This window comes from Zonotrichia leucophrys, chromosome 1A (genome assembly GCF_028769735.1).
Source record: "Zonotrichia leucophrys gambelii isolate GWCS_2022_RI chromosome 1A, RI_Zleu_2.0, whole genome shotgun sequence".
NCBI lineage: Eukaryota > Metazoa > Chordata > Aves > Passeriformes > Passerellidae > Zonotrichia > Zonotrichia leucophrys.
Window position 1 is genome coordinate 17,664,111 of NC_088170.1, and position 19,300 is coordinate 17,683,410.

The following is a 19,300-nucleotide window of genomic DNA, read 5'->3' on the forward strand; positions in this document are numbered from 1 at the left end:
GGACCTCTGGAGACCATCTTAGTTCTCTATCCTGCTTAGAGCAGGGTCACCAAGAGCAGGTTTCTCAGGCCTCTGTGCAGACAGGCTTTACTCATCTCTAGCAATGGAGACTTCACAAAGTATCTGGGCAAATTACAATCATAGAATTACAGGATAGTTTGAGTTGGAAGGGACCGTAAATCTCAACCTAATTCCGACCCTCTGCCATGGGCAGGGACATCTTCCACTATCCCAGGTTGCTCAGAGCCCCATCCAGCACGGCCTGGATCACTGCCAGGGATGGGGCAGCCACAGCTTCTTTGCACAACCTTCTTTGCACAACCTGTGCCAGGGCCTCACCACCCACACATATTCCTTCCGGATATCCAACCTAACCTTCTTCTCTGTCAGTGTGAAGCCATTCCCCCTTGTTCTATCATGCCAGGCCCTTGTCAAGAGTCTTTCTCCATCTTTCCTGTGGGCTCCCTTCAGGCACTGGAAGGCCACAGTGAGGTCACCCCAAAACCTTCTCTTCTCCAGTCTGAACTATTTCTACTCTCCCAGCCTTTCCTCCCTGCAGAGCTGCTCCATCCCTCTGATCACCTTGGTGTCAAGGCTTATTTACTACATGAAATACCACAGTGTGAAGGGGCTTCTAAAAACAATGCCATCGTATCCTTAAATCAAGTGAAACACAAAAATCTGCAGATCAGCAGGCAAGTGTTTTTCAATCAAAAACTGAGCAGCTCAAACTTAGTTAGTTTAGAGTTACTTAGCTCTTTAAGCTTGGAGTTTATAGAATGACAGTGTTCGTGGGATGGATGTCCGAAAGAACTGAATGTAAATGCAGTTTATTTCTTTAAAATTACAGACAGGATTAAGTACACATCAAATAAAAAAATTCTTGGCAACTAACTTTACTGACTGTTGTTTCTACAGCCAATTTCTGTCAATTTTGTCCCAAATCTGGGCTTCTGTAGGAGATAAATAGCATGAAATTTACCCTCTAAGTGTGCTCAAAGGAAGGTAAAAAATATACTCCAAGTTACAGGGGTTTGTCACCAGCTCCCAGGACAGGGAGAATACTTTAGTTTTTTTCTTACTGTTTTTTCTAGTGCATTAAATCAAAACTCAGCAGACTTCTGGAGATTTATTTTTCAGCCTGAAAATTTGCTGTGGCACTCCAACCTGTTAGTATAGTCTTTGACAGGGTACCATGCAAGTCAGTTGGTGCAGACTTAAGGACTTTATTACTTACTCAGGCAGAAGTCCCCTTAATTTCAAGTACTGATGAATGCAACCTATAGAAATTAGTCTTTCCACCCTGTTTAATAGGAAAGAGATCTGCATCATCTTGAATGCTGTCAATAAGAAGCTTAGGCCACAATTCAGAGAAAGCATTTAATTGTATCCGTATCCAGGACACTGAAGCCTGTGCTTAATTTTAATCACAGGCTTGGGTCAGAGTTCTATGATTGAATAATGCAATCTGTAGCATCACCCAAGAGAGAATGCTTCCTTCAGCCAAAATCTTAATAAGCTACATAAATAAGACCAATAAACAGCAGCCTTGCCTCCTCTTGTTTCTCGGTTCAAAACACTCTTCTGACAAAGACCACTATTTTTGTTTATAATTTTTTAAGCAGAATCTCACAAGTAAAAAGCATTTTCTTAAAATGCTTGCTCTCATCTGCACTGTTCAGCCTCCAACAGTTGAATAAAAAAGTATCCAGTATTCTGGATTTTAGCTGTCTAGGAAAAACAAAAGTTACTCCTTTGGGAAAGACAAGCAATGATTTAATTTACTTATAACTGTGAAGAAAAAGAATGGAAGATAGATGAACAAGCTGATGTTATTGCAAGTTAATCTCTGTCATCTCCCTAAGGACACCAAGATGAGGGAAGGGCCTTGAAAACAGGAGAAAGAACAATCTTGTATCCATTCTCACAGAAAGGACAAAAGAATAATTAAGGAATTAAGAAATATTGATAATTAAGGAATCATAATAAGTCTCACTTTGTTCTCTTGAAAAGTGAAGAAACCCACCCTAAACACATCATGAGAAGTCAGTATTTGTGAAGAGTCGTTCTGGATTTACCAAGGGTGAATCATTTCCTGCACCAGCCTGGCTGCTTTTGGTAAGGAAAATGACTGGACCTGTGGGCAAGAGGAGACTTGTCCTTGTCATTTGCCTTGACTTCAGCAAAAGTGAGTTCCATGGTTTGCTCAGAGGGTGTTAGTAAGTGTGCCTGGAAACCTGTAACAGCTGGAGTACTGCTGCGGTCATCCTAGAACCACCCTGCTTTACAGGAGAAGGTGATGGAATGCTTGGTCCTGGATGATGATTTTAGGCTGGGGTGGGTCAAGAGATGGTCAGTTTTCTTAAGCATGCAGCTGCCATCCAGAGAGAACTGGACTGACTGAAGGAATAGGTCTCTACTAACCTCCTGAACTTCATCAAGAGCAAATGCCTTTAAAGCAGAAAACTCCTTGGAGGAGAACTGACTCTAGTGAAAAGACCCTTTGTTGTCTGCAGAAAACAAGATGAACAAGAGCCAGGAGCATGCCCTGATAGCAAAGTCCAATAGCACGTGGGCTGTGTCAATGCATGGGTCCAGGGAAGTGATTACCTCAGCTTTTCAGCACACTAAAATATTGGTTTGGGCCTTCCAGTAGAAGACATTATTGCCACTACTTATGTAAGTCAAGGGCAGAGAACGTGTCCAAGGAAGAGAAACTGAGGAACAAGGCTTGCTCAGCACAGTTAAGGAGCTCATCAAAAGACAGGGCCAGGCTATTCACCGTGGTTAATGCTGGAAGTACAAGAGACAATGGGCTTAAACTGGAAGCAGAGACGTTCAGGCTGGATATAATGAGAAGTTTTCACACAATAAGGACAGTCAGGGCATGTCCAGAAAGATGTTACCATCTCCATCCTTGGACATTTCCATAACCTGACCAGGTAATATCCTGAGTAACACAGTTTGAGATCACACTTTTTGACAGGAGTAGTTATGTGGACTACATAAGATCCTGAAAGCCTTCCCAACTTGGAATATTCTACAATAATACACGTTTAAGGATTTTGTTACTTCATATTGAGAGTGTAGGAAGAGCTATTTCCTACTGAAGTCTGGCTGGAATATAATTGTAGACACAGGAGCACAGCACTGTGGCCATACATTGGGTTCATCTCTCTGATACAAAAGAGGAAATCCCATTGTAGATTTTCTGAGGAACAGAGAGCAAGTGGGGACATTTTTAGCTGTATTTCTTCCACTACTCCATACAACGATAACCAAATTCCAAGACAGCAATACTGAGAAGGTTTGAACACATGCCATGTACTCTAAAGTTAAAGAACCCTCACATCTAAATAACACATTGAAAGACCATGTCAACACTCCTTTGAAGACATAAATTCTGCTTATGAATACTCTGGTATGAAACATCCATAGCCTAGAAGTCAAATAAACATTAAAAAAAACAGAATTATGACAAGTACAAGTATAAAAAAGAGGAAGAGATCTCTGTGGAAGATTAGTATCATGTGTGTCCTCATTCATCTTCAGCCATTCTTTTATTTTCATTCAGTCATTTTTTATTTTCAAAAGTTAATGATACAAGAAATAAGCTGGAAAAGAAAAAAAAAAGTAATTTATTACATACTCATCTTACTATCCCATATGTTTAGAAAGATGTTTCTCAAAGTAAAGACATGAAAGAGGCCAGAAAGACACTGGCCAGTTGAAGAAATATTGTATCAAATGGATGGGTTTCTTGTACTAATAATATGGTTCAATAAATGCTAAAATACTAGGGATTAAAGAAGTCTGGGTATCTTTAAAGTTCTTTTATAATTTTGATTATTCAAACTGGTATTTATGACCAATTATCTTGTTTTTTTCTACAGAGTTTCAGCTAATATTTACAATAATAAGAGATTTTTTTTTCTTTAGCTAATCTTATCAAGGACTTGCTTATGGAAGAAATGGGCTCCAGTATCTGAAAGGATTTTTAGTCCTTATGGGAGATTTGCTTACGGAAGATTGGTAATCAACTGCTAGCAAGAATTTTTATTTCATGTTTTACAATGTTGAAATTTAAAAAATAGATATATAAAGTATTAGCAATGCACAATTCTACTTCCTATTTATCTGTATCATCCTTTACACCAGAGACCCTCCTCTCCAAATCAGCTTGCTTTAACTCAGTTGTTAACTGAAATGATGGTTCAGAAAGAAATATTTCTTTTTTGTTTCAATTACCAGCTGAATTAACTATTTGAATAATTGATTCTGCCAGTATCATATTTAAAATGAATTAAAGGAAAGACAGAATGCCAGAATCTACTACTCCTAGGGTTTGCTCCAAGTCAGGACACAAGCCAAAAGACAAGCCCTTATTTTTCTATAAAGAAAATTTTTCTTGAGAAATATGTAGAATGAGTTATTCACTTTCCTGCCAAATAGGAAAGATAAGAACACACACACACACACATACACACACACATGTGTATATATATATATATACACACACACATGTTACGTTCAATCATGTTTGCCAGATCAGCTGGACATTTAATGAAAAAGGAGTCAGGGTCATCTCTCACAAAAATGACTGGAAGGCTTTCCATGAGCTCCAGTGAGAGTTGGATCTAGCCCCATCTGCATGTTTTCAGGCACAAGACCAATTTTCATTTCCTGACCTCTGTGTAATTCCATTGAGGATTCCACTACTGCAGAGAGAGAACATCTCAGAAGACTGCAAATATCCACCACATTTTCAGTTAACCTTCTGCAGTAACTTAACCCTATTCATTAAAGACTTCTATCCACATCTTCTGTGTTAGAGTTCATTTAAGAAAAACAAAATATACCATTAATTGCTTCATTACAAAGCTTGCATCTGCTGTGTTTGCATGAATGTATTATCAGATACATGCATTCATACACGTGTGTGTAATCCTTCATCTCTGCTGCAAGAACAAAAATGCCTTTTGATGTACATGAATAAAGGAGCTATACATTGCAAGCCTTTATATCAGAGAATCATAGAATGGGTTGAATTGGAAGGGACCTTGAAGATCAGTCAGTTCCAACCCCCTGCCATGGGCAGGGACACCTTCCACTAGCCCAGGCTGTTCCAAGCCCCATCCAACCTGGTCTAGAACACTTCCAGGGATGGGACAGCCGCAACTTCTCTGGGCAACCTGGGCCAGGGCATCACCACCCTCACAGGGAAGAATTTCATCCTAATATTTAACCTAAATTTGTTCTCTGTCAGTTTGAATTCATTCCACATTATGCTGTCACTACATGTCCTTGTTAATAGCACGTGACCATAAAGAATTAAACAGTAATACTGACTACAAGACAGGTCATTCCAGATTTCCCAGATCGGTCCCTTAGAATTTTCTAAAATCAATGTCATAATTCATAAAGACTGTCTATTTATCTATTTGCTACTTAACCTGAGACATTTCACACAAATGTTTCAACTCCTTTAGCTGTAAATGAATTCTCTCCTGAAATAATAGAAGTTAGTGTTACTGTTCATCAATCTTTTGTGAAGCTCTCTGAGCCCTCGCAGTTTCTTTCTCACTCCTCCAAATAACCAATCAAATATTTATTCAAACAGCCTGAACAGAGTGGAGGAGGGTGAAATTTTGTTCTTTTCTTATTCCAGTAGCAGAAACACACCCAAGTGGTGTTTTGTATGAGAGCTATATTCTAGAACACAACCCCCACTGGGCAAGTAATATATGTGTCATACTTTGTCTTTCCAGGCTCATCAGGCTGATTTGGAATTTGCTGCCTGGGTAGAGTGACTCATATGTTTACTGGGCCTGACAGGTGCTGGGCATCTTCCACACTCATTAAAGTTAATGACTTGAACAGCAGAGAGGAAAAACTGTGTGCTGGTTTCCTCTGAACATGTACTCCCAAGTTATCATTTAAGAGAGGATGTAAGTGGTGTGACCTTTCTCCTGCAATCACAAAAGCAGCCCCTAACCAAACCCCTGTCCCCTTCATTGCAAAAATGACCCGATTAGCTTCACAGGAACTCCTTGTTGGAGTAAGGCAAGGAAAAAAATTGCACTGTACAAAAAGCTTTGCACATAAAAGCTGCTTCTTGCCATAAAATCAGTCACTTCCTCACTGGAACAGAGGAATTAACATACTGGAAACAAGCCAATAATTTTATAGAAATATATGCCTTTAAGTAAACTCTACACCAGTATGCTCACAATAGCCACTCTTTGGCATCATTTCTATCCCAACAAGCCACAGCTGCTGAGCTGGAGACTTCTGACTTGAAGTTAGATAAGTAATGAGAAATTTTAGGCAGCAGTGCCAGAGCCAATCCTTTGATATTAACTCCATACGACAGTGTTTGACCAGCCACACTAAAAAAGATATGCCTTTAATTTACAACAGTTTGCTAAAAATATTCAGGAGAAAACTTCACAGAGACTTATGCCATGAAATTAGACTGTCAACCAAAACATGAGGAGATAGAAACCTCACAGACATCTGTGTATTCACACAAAACCAAGAAATTAGGAGGACTGAATCCTTAACTACAGAGACATCTCTACTTTGATGCCTGTCCAGACGCTAGATCTCCCCTAGTAAGATGACAAAGTTCTGTACCCTGGCATCCACTCAATAAGACAGAAATACTGAGCCAGAGACCTCACAGAAACCTGTGTCTTAATATTAACCTGCCACACAAAATCTTCTGAGCTAATGGTCTTGCAAAAAGAAAAGGCTGAAATCTCTAAAAATAAGGCTAAATAATTATTGCAATCTTAAATACTCACCACTTTTAATGTTTAGTTTTTCAAGGTCTTCCATAGCAAAATGTAATGGTGCCTTTCCACATTAGGACTGTTTAATGGAACTGTTATGTTTAGGTTTTTTCCTCTTCTGCAGTTCTCACATCAACATCTATTGTTCTCACAATTTTATAAGACACTCGTGTACAAAGGCATGAGCAACACATCTTCCAAACCCAGACTAATGTGCTGTTTTCTGGACAGAATTAGTAAGCTAGAATGTTCACTGATGGAAAACTGCTCAGTTGCTTGGAATATATTTCAGTAATTTGGGGAACACTAATTCATAAATTTGGGGTTTTTTTCCATCCACATTAGCACAGAAAGCAATTTGACAAAAAATATACCATGTTAGACTTCATTCTTGATGTCTGAAAGGAGTTTTTCCTAGTTTTGTAGTGCTGGATCTTACATTGTTCCTTGTTTTCCACCTATTTACTTAACATTTCTTCTTGGGTTGTTTTTTGGCTTTTGGTGTGGGGTTTTCTCATTTGGTTGGTGTTTTGGGGGATTTTTGTTTGGGGCTTTTTTATGTTTCTTTTTGTTTTACCTTAAATTAATATCTAATTTATAATTATTTCTGTATCTCAGATAAGCAAGATAATCATAATATTCTGCAGCATCAATGGCTGACTTGTTTCCGGTTCCCATTTACCTTAAGCCAAAACAACAAAAGCTGAAGAGCAACTATTTTATTGGACTTTTACAGTCCTTGATTCCTCACTTGAAAGCCCAAGGGAGCTGTACAATGTGTAATACCCCACAGTGCTCTGTGAGTCTCTGCTTCTTGGGCAAGATCAAAACCACCACTACAATTATTGAGAATCTTTCCATGTTTTGCTGTGGCGTTTGTTTGGGCACAACAGGTAACAGGCAGGCTCACTGAAATGAAAGATTCCCTGGAAACACTTTACAATGGTGGTCAGCAGAAGAAAGGGATAATGTAGTTCTGCCACAAGCTAAATTTGTTGGACCAAACCTGAAAACTTGAAAATTCTCCACTTCGGATACTGATTCTCAACCTATAATCAAATTAAACTGATTTTTTCTCCCTGGAAGCTGAACATGGTATTGGAATGCTTTGACTTTCCTGGCACATGTGGAATGCAGGGAAAGAGCAATGGTTAACCAAGCCTAATGGACCAAGACTACAGAACTTGTGAATATTTAGAAAATAGACCTCAGTCAACAATTTACAAGATGAGATTGATAAAAAAGGTCTTGTTCAAAAAAGTTTGAAATAGACATAAAAATCCTGAACCCTGTTCAGTCTGAAAATTATCTACCAACTATTTTTCAATTTATCCTGGAAATGTCATTAAAACTTCACAACTGTGAAGTTTAACTGCAGCAGCACTAAAGTCACTGAGGTTACCTTTGCAATTGAAATCACCATAATAAAAGTTGCTTTCTCCATTGTGCAGAAAGTACTGACATTCTGAGGGAGGAGGGATTGCTATAAGAATTCTGTAGTGATTCTCTTGGGAATCAGGCAATACTCCACAGATTAGGTCGTGAACCACCTGTCAACCCCATTTCTATGCAAATTGCTTTACTTTGAAAGACATGACCTCAAAGCCCTGGAATGGCACTGCAGGCCTACATTTCAGCACATGGCCACCTACCAACTCAAAAGGCTAATTAACAGCACCAAAAAGTGCCTTTTGTAACCTCTGAGAGACAGACAAAAATATAATCACAACATAACTAAACACAAATCCCACGTAAATTAAAAGATAAGGTGCATCTCACCTCGTTTGAACTTTCTGTTGTAATGTTTTTATTTTTCAGCTTTTTCTGCAGCAATTTGGTTTCATACTCTGGCCTGGGATGTTCCTGAAAAGACAGAAACAAACAAACAAATGCTATTATGATTAAGAGAAAATTCCCAAAATTTTTGGTCATATTTACAAACAAAACCATCAAGATGATTCAACTCCACACGCCTTTTGGACTAGGCTGTCAGATCTGGCCCAGCTTCCCTAATCAATAACCTTTCAATGTGCCCTTGCAAAATATATTTTCCTCTCCCAAATTAGAGCATAAATTAAATGAGATGAAAAAAATTTACCAGGCTTTTCAAGTGAGCAGCTCACAAAAGAGAAAAGTATCATGCATGTCCTCATTCCCACCAAGTTCTGAATCCATGCAGAGCTGGAATTTGGATTGATATCTCCCACAAAAAAAAGACTATTCCTACAGCAGTGGTCCTATAGCACCCCTCTTTACTATAATAAGAACCCTTGCACATCAGCCCCATCCAAAATAATGGATTATTAACATTTTTTAATTAATCTGATAGTCATGGAGAGAACAAAATCCATTCTAAATTAATAAATCTTCATGAGCAATAAAAGGGGGCCTACATGGAACTGACACAACATTTTCACCACAGCAGACACAACCCTCACTATTCTCTGTTGCATGTGAGAATATAAACACAGTAACACCTCCAAAATATTTTTTTATCCTGATAGTGAGGTTTTCCTAATGCATTCAAAAAGTATGTGATAAAGTATCATTTAAATAATTGAATCTTGGAATAGTTTGAGTTGGAAGGGTCCTTACATCTCATTCCAACCCATTTGCCATGGGCAGGGACACCTTCCACTGTGATGAGTAAATGCTTTTGGTCACAAGGAATAGCAAAAGTCACAGGGTCTTGCAAACAATCAGAAAAATGTAATTATTAATTACACACTTTGCATGGAAATGGGTGTGTAATCCCTAACCTACTATTAAAGAACATGGCACTGGGCTTTGGATAAAAGAATGAGATGAAAGGGAAGAGAGAAAAGGAGATTAATAAGAGAGAGAGAAAGAGATGAGCAGCCCTAATTCCAGTGTTGATTCCTGATGGGGTAATGAGGTGTCTAGGATCCTGAGGGGTGCCACCTAGGAGTGCTGCGTGTTTCCCTTTTAGGGATGGGTTTCTCCCCTGAAGGTAAGTTTCTTGCTTTCCCGTCAAATAAGTTATCTTGAACCCTCCATCCTTTCAGACCTTTCTGGAACTGGACAAGGAGCTTTCAGGGGTCTTGGGTGGTCTTGATCCCCTCTACAGTCCATGTCCACTTCTTGGCCTCATTCCTGCACTTTTTAGTTGTGTCTCTGTGGACTTGACCAAGATATTTGCTCCAGAAAAGTGCTGCACTACCTCCACATGTCCCCCTTCACCAGTCCCATTTGGTTCTTCCTCCTGGCATGCTGGTACCAACAGCCCTTGCCTGTGTCTACCAACAAACCTCAGTTGGCTCCGTGGCTACCCCAGTATCAGTGTTTGAGACACTCAGCAGACACTTCTTTTCTGGGTATCTACACAAGGCTGCTCCAAGCCCCATCCACCCCAGCCTGGAGCACTGCCAGGAATAGGGCAGCCACAGCTGCTGTGGGAAACCTGTGCCAGGGCCTCTCCACCCTCACAGGGAACAATTTCTTCCCAATATCCCATGTAAACCTGCCCTCTGTCAGTGTGATGCCATTGCCCCTTGTCCTGTCACTCCAGGTCCTTGTCAAGAGTCTCTCTCCATCTTTCCTGTGGGCTCCCTTCAGGCACTGCAAGGCCACAATGAGGTCACCCCAAAGCCTTCTCTTCTCCAGGCTGAACAATCCCAATGCTTTCCAGCCTTTTCTTGTAAGAGAGGTTCTCCGTCCCTCTGATCCCTCTTCTGGATGACACGCAGAACTCCAAGAAACAGTAAGGCACAGGTAAACTCTAACATTACTAAAAAAGCTGATCAGCAGCAAAAATGGTGGTAAGCAGGATGAGAAAAAGACAAAGATACAACAAAAGGCATTTGAAGTTGCTGCAGTCAACACCTGTATCTTGATGCTTCTTAAATTTTTACTGGATTGTGTTGATTTGCATTATTTGCTACGATTCTTCCTTATATAAAAATTCAGAGGTTGGATGTGACAAACATCTTGAGACTTAAATGAAGAAAGGATGAAGATATCTGGCATGGGTAGCTACATGAGAGGAGACAGCTTCGTCAAAGCAGGGAAAGGAGATAAATGAGGCTGTAAGAAACTGAGAAGATCTAGATAAACTATGCTACTTCAGACCTGAATTTGTTTTCTTCCTTTTTCCTCTTACTTTCTGCTAAACAAAGTATTCTGAGACATGAGGAGCAGTCTCCAGAGGTCAGAACAACTTTTGAAAACTGATTTGAATGAAAACTAGGTGAAATAAAGAAAATAAATGCCAAGCAAAACATTGTACACTAAATTAATTTTGGCTATTGACAATTTTGCTCTGAGAGCATATTCTGTTCCAATTTGGCCAAATTATGTTTAACTTTCCTAGTAAGACATTTCAGTATCCTTTTAACTGCCTTCCATACACCTACACCTGGACTGGAATAGTAGTTGATCTGTCTTCGTTGAATTTGCCAAGTCATCTTACCCTTGACTGAACAGACCAAAGAGCTCTCTGGAATGCATTTTGTATATATTCCTTTTATGACTACTTTGCACCAAATATTTCTTTGCAGTCCAGACTTAGGGATGTTTGACCCATGTATCCATGGATGTGAAGGGACAATTCCACTCAGCTGTAAAAAGAGTGTGGTTCAGAATAAATTCTTTGTCTGAAAATGGGAAGAGTCCTACACTTAGGACAGCAAGCTAGAAATAGTTGTGATGTCTTCACAAAGGCCAAATGTCCATGTAGAGATAGATCTGAAAACCAGGATGCTGGAAGTTGCCAGTACACTTATTGAAAACCATGTGAGCCAAGGTACTGCGAGGCCAAATGAGTGCTCCAAGTAGAAAACAATAATTCCCATTCTGAAAACAAAGAGCCAAAATATGAAATATTTACTCAGGCAAAACTCATGTTGACAGTGGAATTTTCTTTGAGAGTGGTCTCCAGGATTTGCCTCAAACATACACATGTGTATCTACTATCCATCAAATTAAGCTTCTGTAGAAAATGATCCACTTTGATAAGAATAAATAATGTAAACCCATCTCTCCCTAATTTCCCTTTGATTTAGAACAAATGTGATAATAAAATTTTACAAACATGCATGACAAACACATGGAATGTATTTTAAAAAAAAAAATTAGAACCATAGCAACTATCCCAGATTTGACAGACCAAAGGAGTTTTCAAAAAAAATAAGCCATACACTTTAGGTGAAGGCAAAGACCCACTGAAAATTCCTTGAACATCCTTATGCTAACACCCTGAACACAAGCAGAGCAGCTAAGCAGTTCACACTGATGGGAAGGAAGGTTTTCACAAATAAAAATTGGAATAACCCAGCTGCTGCCCCAAAGCCAGATGCAAATGTGGAATGAGCAGAACAGAGAACCCAGCTGTTCCCTGCTGCAAAAGGGTTAATTATTAGAAATCAAGGACTAAAACCCTCTATTTCTTATGACGGTGACATAGGATGCATGAGGTGAGAAATCTAGGGAAGAGTTTGTCATTCACACCAAGGATCTGTTTAGACTGCCCTATTAATAGGATGCTTGTCAAGAAAAAATAGTTTTATATGACAGGATGGAGTCACTGGTAGATTATCACAATCTTTTTAGTCCAGATCACTTTCAAAATAACTCTAATAAATTAAAAATTAGAGCAAAAGCTTGAAAAAGTCATGTAGCATGAACACAAGTTTAGGAGTGTTAAAAGGTACTGAGTAAGTATACAGGAACTCAGTCATTAAAGATATTCTACAGCAACATAAAACAATTCACCAAGAGAAACTAGAAGGTTCTATTATGGGATTGTATTTGCCAGACAGACAGAGAGATGTTATGCCTTTGTTTGCTTTCATTGAGCAAGAACAGTGGTAATGCTTTGGGAAAATACCTGTAAAACTAAATTTTGAAATTTGGCCTCATATTTTGAAGCTCCCTTAAGCTAGGACCAAACAACCAAATGCTGCCATTTCAACAGCAGATAACATATTTTGTGGGTAACTGTAGCAGAATATAGCATCATTTATGGTTGTTCCTCACACAATTCAAACCCAACCCATTTAAATACTCCCATACTGATGAGTGGAACTGTGTAAATTGTAGAATCACACAATGGTCTGGGCTGGAAGCAACCTTTAAGATTATCCCATTTGCAACCCCTTGCAATGCGCAGTGACACTTTCCTCTAGACTAGACTGCCCCATCCAACCTGACCTTCCAGGGATGAGGCAGCCACAGCTTCTCTGGAATACCTGTGCCAGGGCCTCTCCACCCTCACAGGGAACAATTTCTTCCCATTATCCAATCTAAACCTGCTCTCTTGTCAGTGTGAAGCCATTTCCCCTTGTCCTGTCACTTCAGGCCCCTGTTAACAACACCTGATTCCCTATCTTGTGTGTTCTCCAAGGGGCACATCCCTGGCAAACCCTGCTTACCTACCTGGATCTCCTGAGTCAGTGGAAAGAAGGAGAGGAACAAAGAAAGACCTCAAGGTAGTCCCTGTTCCTAGTGGGGCAGTGCTGGATAAAGACAGATTTAACCTCTCTGAACCCAGGGGAGGGAAGAACTTGTGCCACCCTAAGTAACCCAGCCTTTGAGTGGCCCCATCCCAACACCCCAAGGAATCAAGACCAATAAAAAAAAATCGAACTGTTTTGAGCCTTGAAGAAAATTCAGTTCTAGAAAGGACAGAGTAGGTCATTACAACATTAAAGGAATCAATGAAAGTAAATGAGAGCATGTTGATATGTCTGTAGAAGAGAAAGAAAGGAGGAAAATATACTGAAGGCCCAGGATATTCTGGGAGTGAAATACATCAACAGTCTGGGAGTGAAAAAATGTAATCACACACCTTTACCAACTTCTTGGAAAGCAAAGAAATTTTCATCTGACTTTGTTCTTACAGTTTACAGCTTTAAACATGTTTAAAGTGTGCCTCCATGTGTAATCTTTTAGTGGAGCAAAAACTGGTACTAAACAGTTTCCCCAAAGAGCTGCAGGACAACATTCATTCTTCAGCATTCCTTCCCCAGCTATCCTAATGAAACTCTCATCCTCCTAAACACAGGACTTAAATATAACATTGAAAGGATTTGTTTAGAAGAACAGGGCTAATCAAGGATCACTGACTAATTAGTGTTAGAAAAAATTTAATGAAGGTCAGGGAAGATTCACTGAAAAGAGTAATGAAACCCAAAAAAGGTTACTAAAAAAGCATACAAAGAATTTTAAAAATATTTGGAAACATGGACCCAACAGGAAAATAAGAATAGTTACAGGAAAAATGTGAGAAAATGCATCTGGAGAAAACAATCCAAACTAAAGATCTCATTGGCACAAGAAACTTGAGGATGCAGAAAGGAGATATTTGAAACAAGAAAAAATATTGTAGCTACAAATTCCCCTTTTACCAATACTGGACAAGAGGGCTACACAGTTATTTTATTAGAGCCTCCTCTTGGAGGATTTTAGCAAACAAAAATATCTCATGCTTTGTGGCTTAGTAGACACTATAAAAACTTCAGGAAAAGGAGTCTGCTCCTATCATTTGCAAAGTGGATGACAAAGTGAAGCCATCAAACTGATCAGGTCAAAATGAATTTTGAAACCATGGTAGAGAAAATAAAGTTACATCAAGATCAAGTTAGGTGAGAATGGAATGTATCTGTAAACATATTTAATGTAACCAAGTCAGCTTGCTTTTTAAGTTTTTTTAATTCTCTTTTACTCAATCTACCTTCCTTATTAGTCTTAACTCAGCAGTAACCCACAGTGACATCAAAGACTTCCCTTAAGTGTTCAATAATTATGGGTTTTTTTTAAACTCATCAAATAGCAAAAGGAAAAACCAGACTTTGGGAATTAGTTTTCAAGTAAACTAAAATGGTTGGCAAACATTTTACAGAACACAGGATTTTAAATTGAAATGAAATATTCCTAAGGAAGACAGACATCCAGGTTTCTCCCTGTTATGACAAAACACTATAACAGCTTGACTCTTTGAACAATACCAAGACCAGTGAGTGAAGATTCCTTGGCATTTCAATTAATGTAGACTATCCATTTGACTTCCAAGTTCTTGCCCAAATTCTAAAATTTCATCTTTTGTAATTGCATTTCTATTTCAGTTTGCACAGGATCACTGGCAAAATGTGGGAAAATCTCTTCCACCCAAAAAAATCAAAGCAGAAATATCGTGGAAATACTGTTTCTGAAGATTCATGGGAAGGCAAGAGCTTCTACCCCCCAATCATTAATTGGAGTCCATCTGTACTTCTTCACCAAGCAGAAGAGGGTATGGATTCTCCCACCTCTATTCCTGGTTTACTGTTGGCCATATCACTTATTACACACTCTGAACTAGAATGATATGCACAACCTCCTTTGCTGTGTTACACAGTCACACATCTGTGGCAAGGTACATTGAGTAGAGGAATTTCAGGAAGAATTTCTTCACTGCAATGGTTGTTAAAACACTGGAATGGGCTGCTCAGGGAGGTGTGGAGTTACCATCTCGGAAGGTGTCCAAGGAATGACTGGACATGGCCTCAGTGCTCTGGTCTAGGTGACAAGGTGAGGATTGGTCAAAGGTTGGACTCAATGACCTTGGAGGTCCTTTCCAGCCTCAGTGAATCTGTGGTTCTGTGTGTGTTTATGCACGGTGTTCGCAAGGCTTTGTCTGCTGCCATGGTATTGATCTGAGTTTGCTTCTTTTCTTTCTTTCTCTCTCCCATTTGTTTATTGGATGCTCCATTGCTTTTCAACACAATTAGCTGTTTTCCACTTGGTATCCAGTGCTTGCCATTCTTTTCATGGATTTCAGGTGTCCAAACACAAATTCTCTAAGTCTGTAAAGCTGCCAGCTGCAAAGATGCACAGAAGCCTTAAGAAGTCTGCCTTCCCAGACTGCCATTGCCAAGACATTTACAAATAAATAGAAGTACATTAATATCTTGTGTGACTCCTTTAAAGCAAGAGATTGGGCCCAGTGTGTTTAAAGAAAGCAATTTACTGAAAGGTTTATAGCCAATGTCCACAAAAATTACACCAAAGGCATTTTTTTCAATATAACTTTCACAAAGTACTTCTCAGCTCTTCAAATTTATGGTTGTTTTTCTCCCTGCTTTGGTTCTGGACCTTCCCTTCCTAACAAAATTGACAATAAATAGCTTAACTCCATCTAGTCTTAAAACTCTTAATTCTCCTGAGCCTCTTCCTTGCCCCTTTCTTGCTCTTTTAACTGATCCCACTTCTGGTTCTTTCTAGCCTAACCTGATCAGACACAAATCTCCCTTTTCCAACATAACTTTCAACACTTGTAAAGACTTCACCATCACTGAAACCTGATGCCCGTAACTTTCTACAGACAAATTTATCCTAATCTTTATGAATCTTATGGCTAAAAGGTGAACAAAACCTGATCTAACTTTAGGGGTTTTGTTGAAGTACCAAGAAGTGACAGGAGATGACATGGTGCATGATTTTCACAGAATTCACAGAATTACTAGGTTGAAAAAGACCTTAAAGGTCATTGAGTGCAAGCGATGCCCTAACACCACAGCTAAACCATGGCACCAAGTTCCACATCCAGTCTTTTTTTAAACACATCCACCACCTCTCTGGGCAGGCCATTCCAGAACTTTATGACTCTTTCCATGAAAAACTTTTTCCTAATATCCAACCTATATTTCCCTTAATGCAGCCTGAGACTTTGTCCTCTGGCTCTGTCATTTTCTGCATGTCATGTCAAGAGACATGTCTATTATTCTTTTAAAAAGACCTGCATATACCAGAAAATGGCCAGAAAGGAACAATAATAAAGAGACACATAGAAAATCATTCCAGTAACTGAAAAAAGCCTACAAGAAAGATGGAGAAAGAGACTCTTAGCAAGGGCCTGGAGAGACAGAACAAGAGGGAATGCCTTCACACTAACAGAGAGCAGGGTTAGATTGGATATGAGGAAGAAATTCTTCCTTGTGAGGGTGCAGAGGCCCTGGCACAGGTTTTCAAGAGAAGCTGTGTGGGGCTGCCCTATTCCTGGAAGTGTTCCAGGCCAGGTTGGATGGGGCTCTGAGCAACCTGGGATAGTGGAAGGTGTCCCTGCCCATGGCAGGGGGTTGGAGCAAGATGATATTTAAGTCCTTTCCAACCCAAAGCATTCTGTGGTTCTATGAATCTCTGAAAATATTTAGGAACTAAGACTGAAAGAGCAGATGCTTGTTCATCTTAAACAAACAAGGGTGACAGAAACAGGATATTATGATGGATTATGCTGAAAATAGGACAGAAGTAATTCCTGTCTTGATCCTTGGAAAATAAAATAAGAAAAAAAAAGTGACAGAAAAAAAATTACCATGTAGCACGGAGATTTGAAAAGTGCTAGGAAAAGCTTGTTAGCAGCACAGATAGAGAAGTATTATAGTAGATTACCTAGGGAGGAATTGAAATCTCCACTGCTGGATTTATTTAAGAACAAATTAAGACAAATATCTCTTCATAATGATTTAAGGAGAGTTGATTCTACAAGGCACAAGGGATGGCCTCTCAAGATCCATTCCAGTCTTAGCCTATGATTCTAAGTTCCTAATTCTTCAGCTTGTGCTGAGATTTGTCTGGCACTCCTTTCTTTGTCATAAACAAAGGACTCTTGCTGATCCTATAGTTCCTGTCCACAGACTTTTTCCCACTGCAGGCCTCTTCATCACAGGACCTCACAAACCTATAGATTCTTTCACAGCATTTTGCAAATATTAAGCTGAAGATAAGGATTTTGAATTGTGAGTGATGAACTTGAATCACAAAATCACAGAATCACTAGGTTGGAAGAGACCTTAAAGATCAAGTCCAACCCATGTCCTGACAGATAGACTGCGGCACCAAGTGCCACATCCAGTCTTTTTTTAAACACATCCAGGGACGGTGACTCCACCACCTCCCTGGGCAGGCCATTCTAGAACTTTATCACCCTTTCTATAAAAACCTTTTTCCTAATATCCAACCCATATTTCCCCTGGCATAGCTTAAGACTGTGTCCTTTGTTCTGTCAGTTGCTGCCTGGAGAAAGAGACCAACCCCACCTGACTACACCCACCTTTCAGGTAGCTGTAGAGAGTGATTCCCCCCTGAGGCTCCTTCTCTCCAGGCTAAACACCCCCAGCTCCCTCAGTCGTTCCTCACAGGGCTTGTGTTCCAAGCCCCTCACCAGCCTCACTGCCTTCTCTGGGTGTGCTCAAGCCTCTCAATGTCCTCCCTAAACTGAGGGGCCAGAACTGGACACAGCACTCAAGGTGTAGCCTCACCAGTACAGGGGAAGAATGACCTCCCTGCTCCTGCTGGCCACGCTATTCCTGATACAGGCCAGGATGCCATTGGCCTTCTTGCCCAGAGCACACTGCTGGCTCATATTCAGCTGGCTGTCAACCAGTGCCCCCAAGTCCCTTTCTGCCTGGGCACTGTCCAGACACACTGTCCCCAGCCCATAGTGCTGCAGGGGGTTACTGTGGCCAAAATGCAGGACTTGGCACTTGGATTTATTAAACTTCATCTTATTCGACTCTGCCCATTCATCGAATCATTCCAGGTCTCTCTGCAGAGCCCTCCTACCCTCCAACAGATCAACACACATCCCCAGCTTAGGGTCATCTACGAATTTACTAATGAAAGACTGAATCCCCTCAGCCATGTCATCAATAAATATATTGAATAGAACTGGCCCCAGCACAAATCCCTGAGGGACACCCCTGGTGACAGGCCACCAGCTGGATGCAGCACCATTCACCACCTCTGTCTGGGCCCAGCCATCCAGCCAGTTCCTAACCCAGCAAAAAGTGCTCCTGTCCAAGCCGTGTACTGCCAGCTTTTCCAGGAGTGTGCTGTGGGAGACAGTGTCAAAGGCCATGCTGAAGTCCAGGTACACAACATCCACAGCCTTTCCTGCATCCACCAGGCGGGTCACCTGGTCATAAAAGGAGACCAGGTTGATCAAAAGCCATGCTGGCTGGTCTGATACCCTGGCCATCCTGCAAGCACTGTGTGGTGACACTCAGTATAAACTGTTCCAGAACCTTACTAGGTACTGAGGTCAGGTCCTCCTTCCCACCCTTTTCGTGAATGGGCATCACTTTGGTCAGCTTCCAGTCATCTGGAACTTCACCAGTGAGCCAGAACGGCCGGTAAATGATGGAGAGTGGCTTTGCAGGTTCATCTGCCAGCTCCCTCATCACCCTGGGGTGGATCCCATCTAGTCCCATGGATTTATAAACATTCAAGCAGCTCAGCAGTTCTCGGACTGCCTCCTCCTGTATAGCAGGGAGACCATTCTGCTTCCTGACACCATCTTCCAACCCAGGAGGACAGCTGTCCTGAGGACAAGCCATCTTCCCACTAAAGACTGAGGCACAGAAGGTATGAAACACCTCCACCTTCTCCTCATCTGTAATTACTGAGTTCCCTCTCTCATCCAATAGAGAACAAAGGTTGGTCTTACCCTTCCTATTGCTGTTAAGATATTTGTAAAAACTTTTTTATTATCCTTTACAAAAGTTGCCAAA

The 19,300-nt window shown here is 40.4% G+C and overlaps 1 protein-coding gene across 1 annotated transcript in view; it reads right to left on the minus strand.

The window, feature by feature from the left end:
- ANO2 (anoctamin 2) overlaps positions 1 to 19,300 on the minus strand; it is a 148,291-nt gene that overhangs the window by 70,169 nt on the left and 58,822 nt on the right. Inside the window, exons 13-14 of the mRNA XM_064730944.1 lie at positions 19,166 to 19,177; positions 8,574 to 8,657 (exon numbers count right to left, since the gene is read on the minus strand). Of these exons, the coding sequence (XP_064587014.1) occupies positions 8,574 to 8,657; positions 19,166 to 19,177 (96 nt within the window). The remainder of the gene's footprint in view (positions 1 to 8,573; positions 8,658 to 19,165; positions 19,178 to 19,300) is intronic.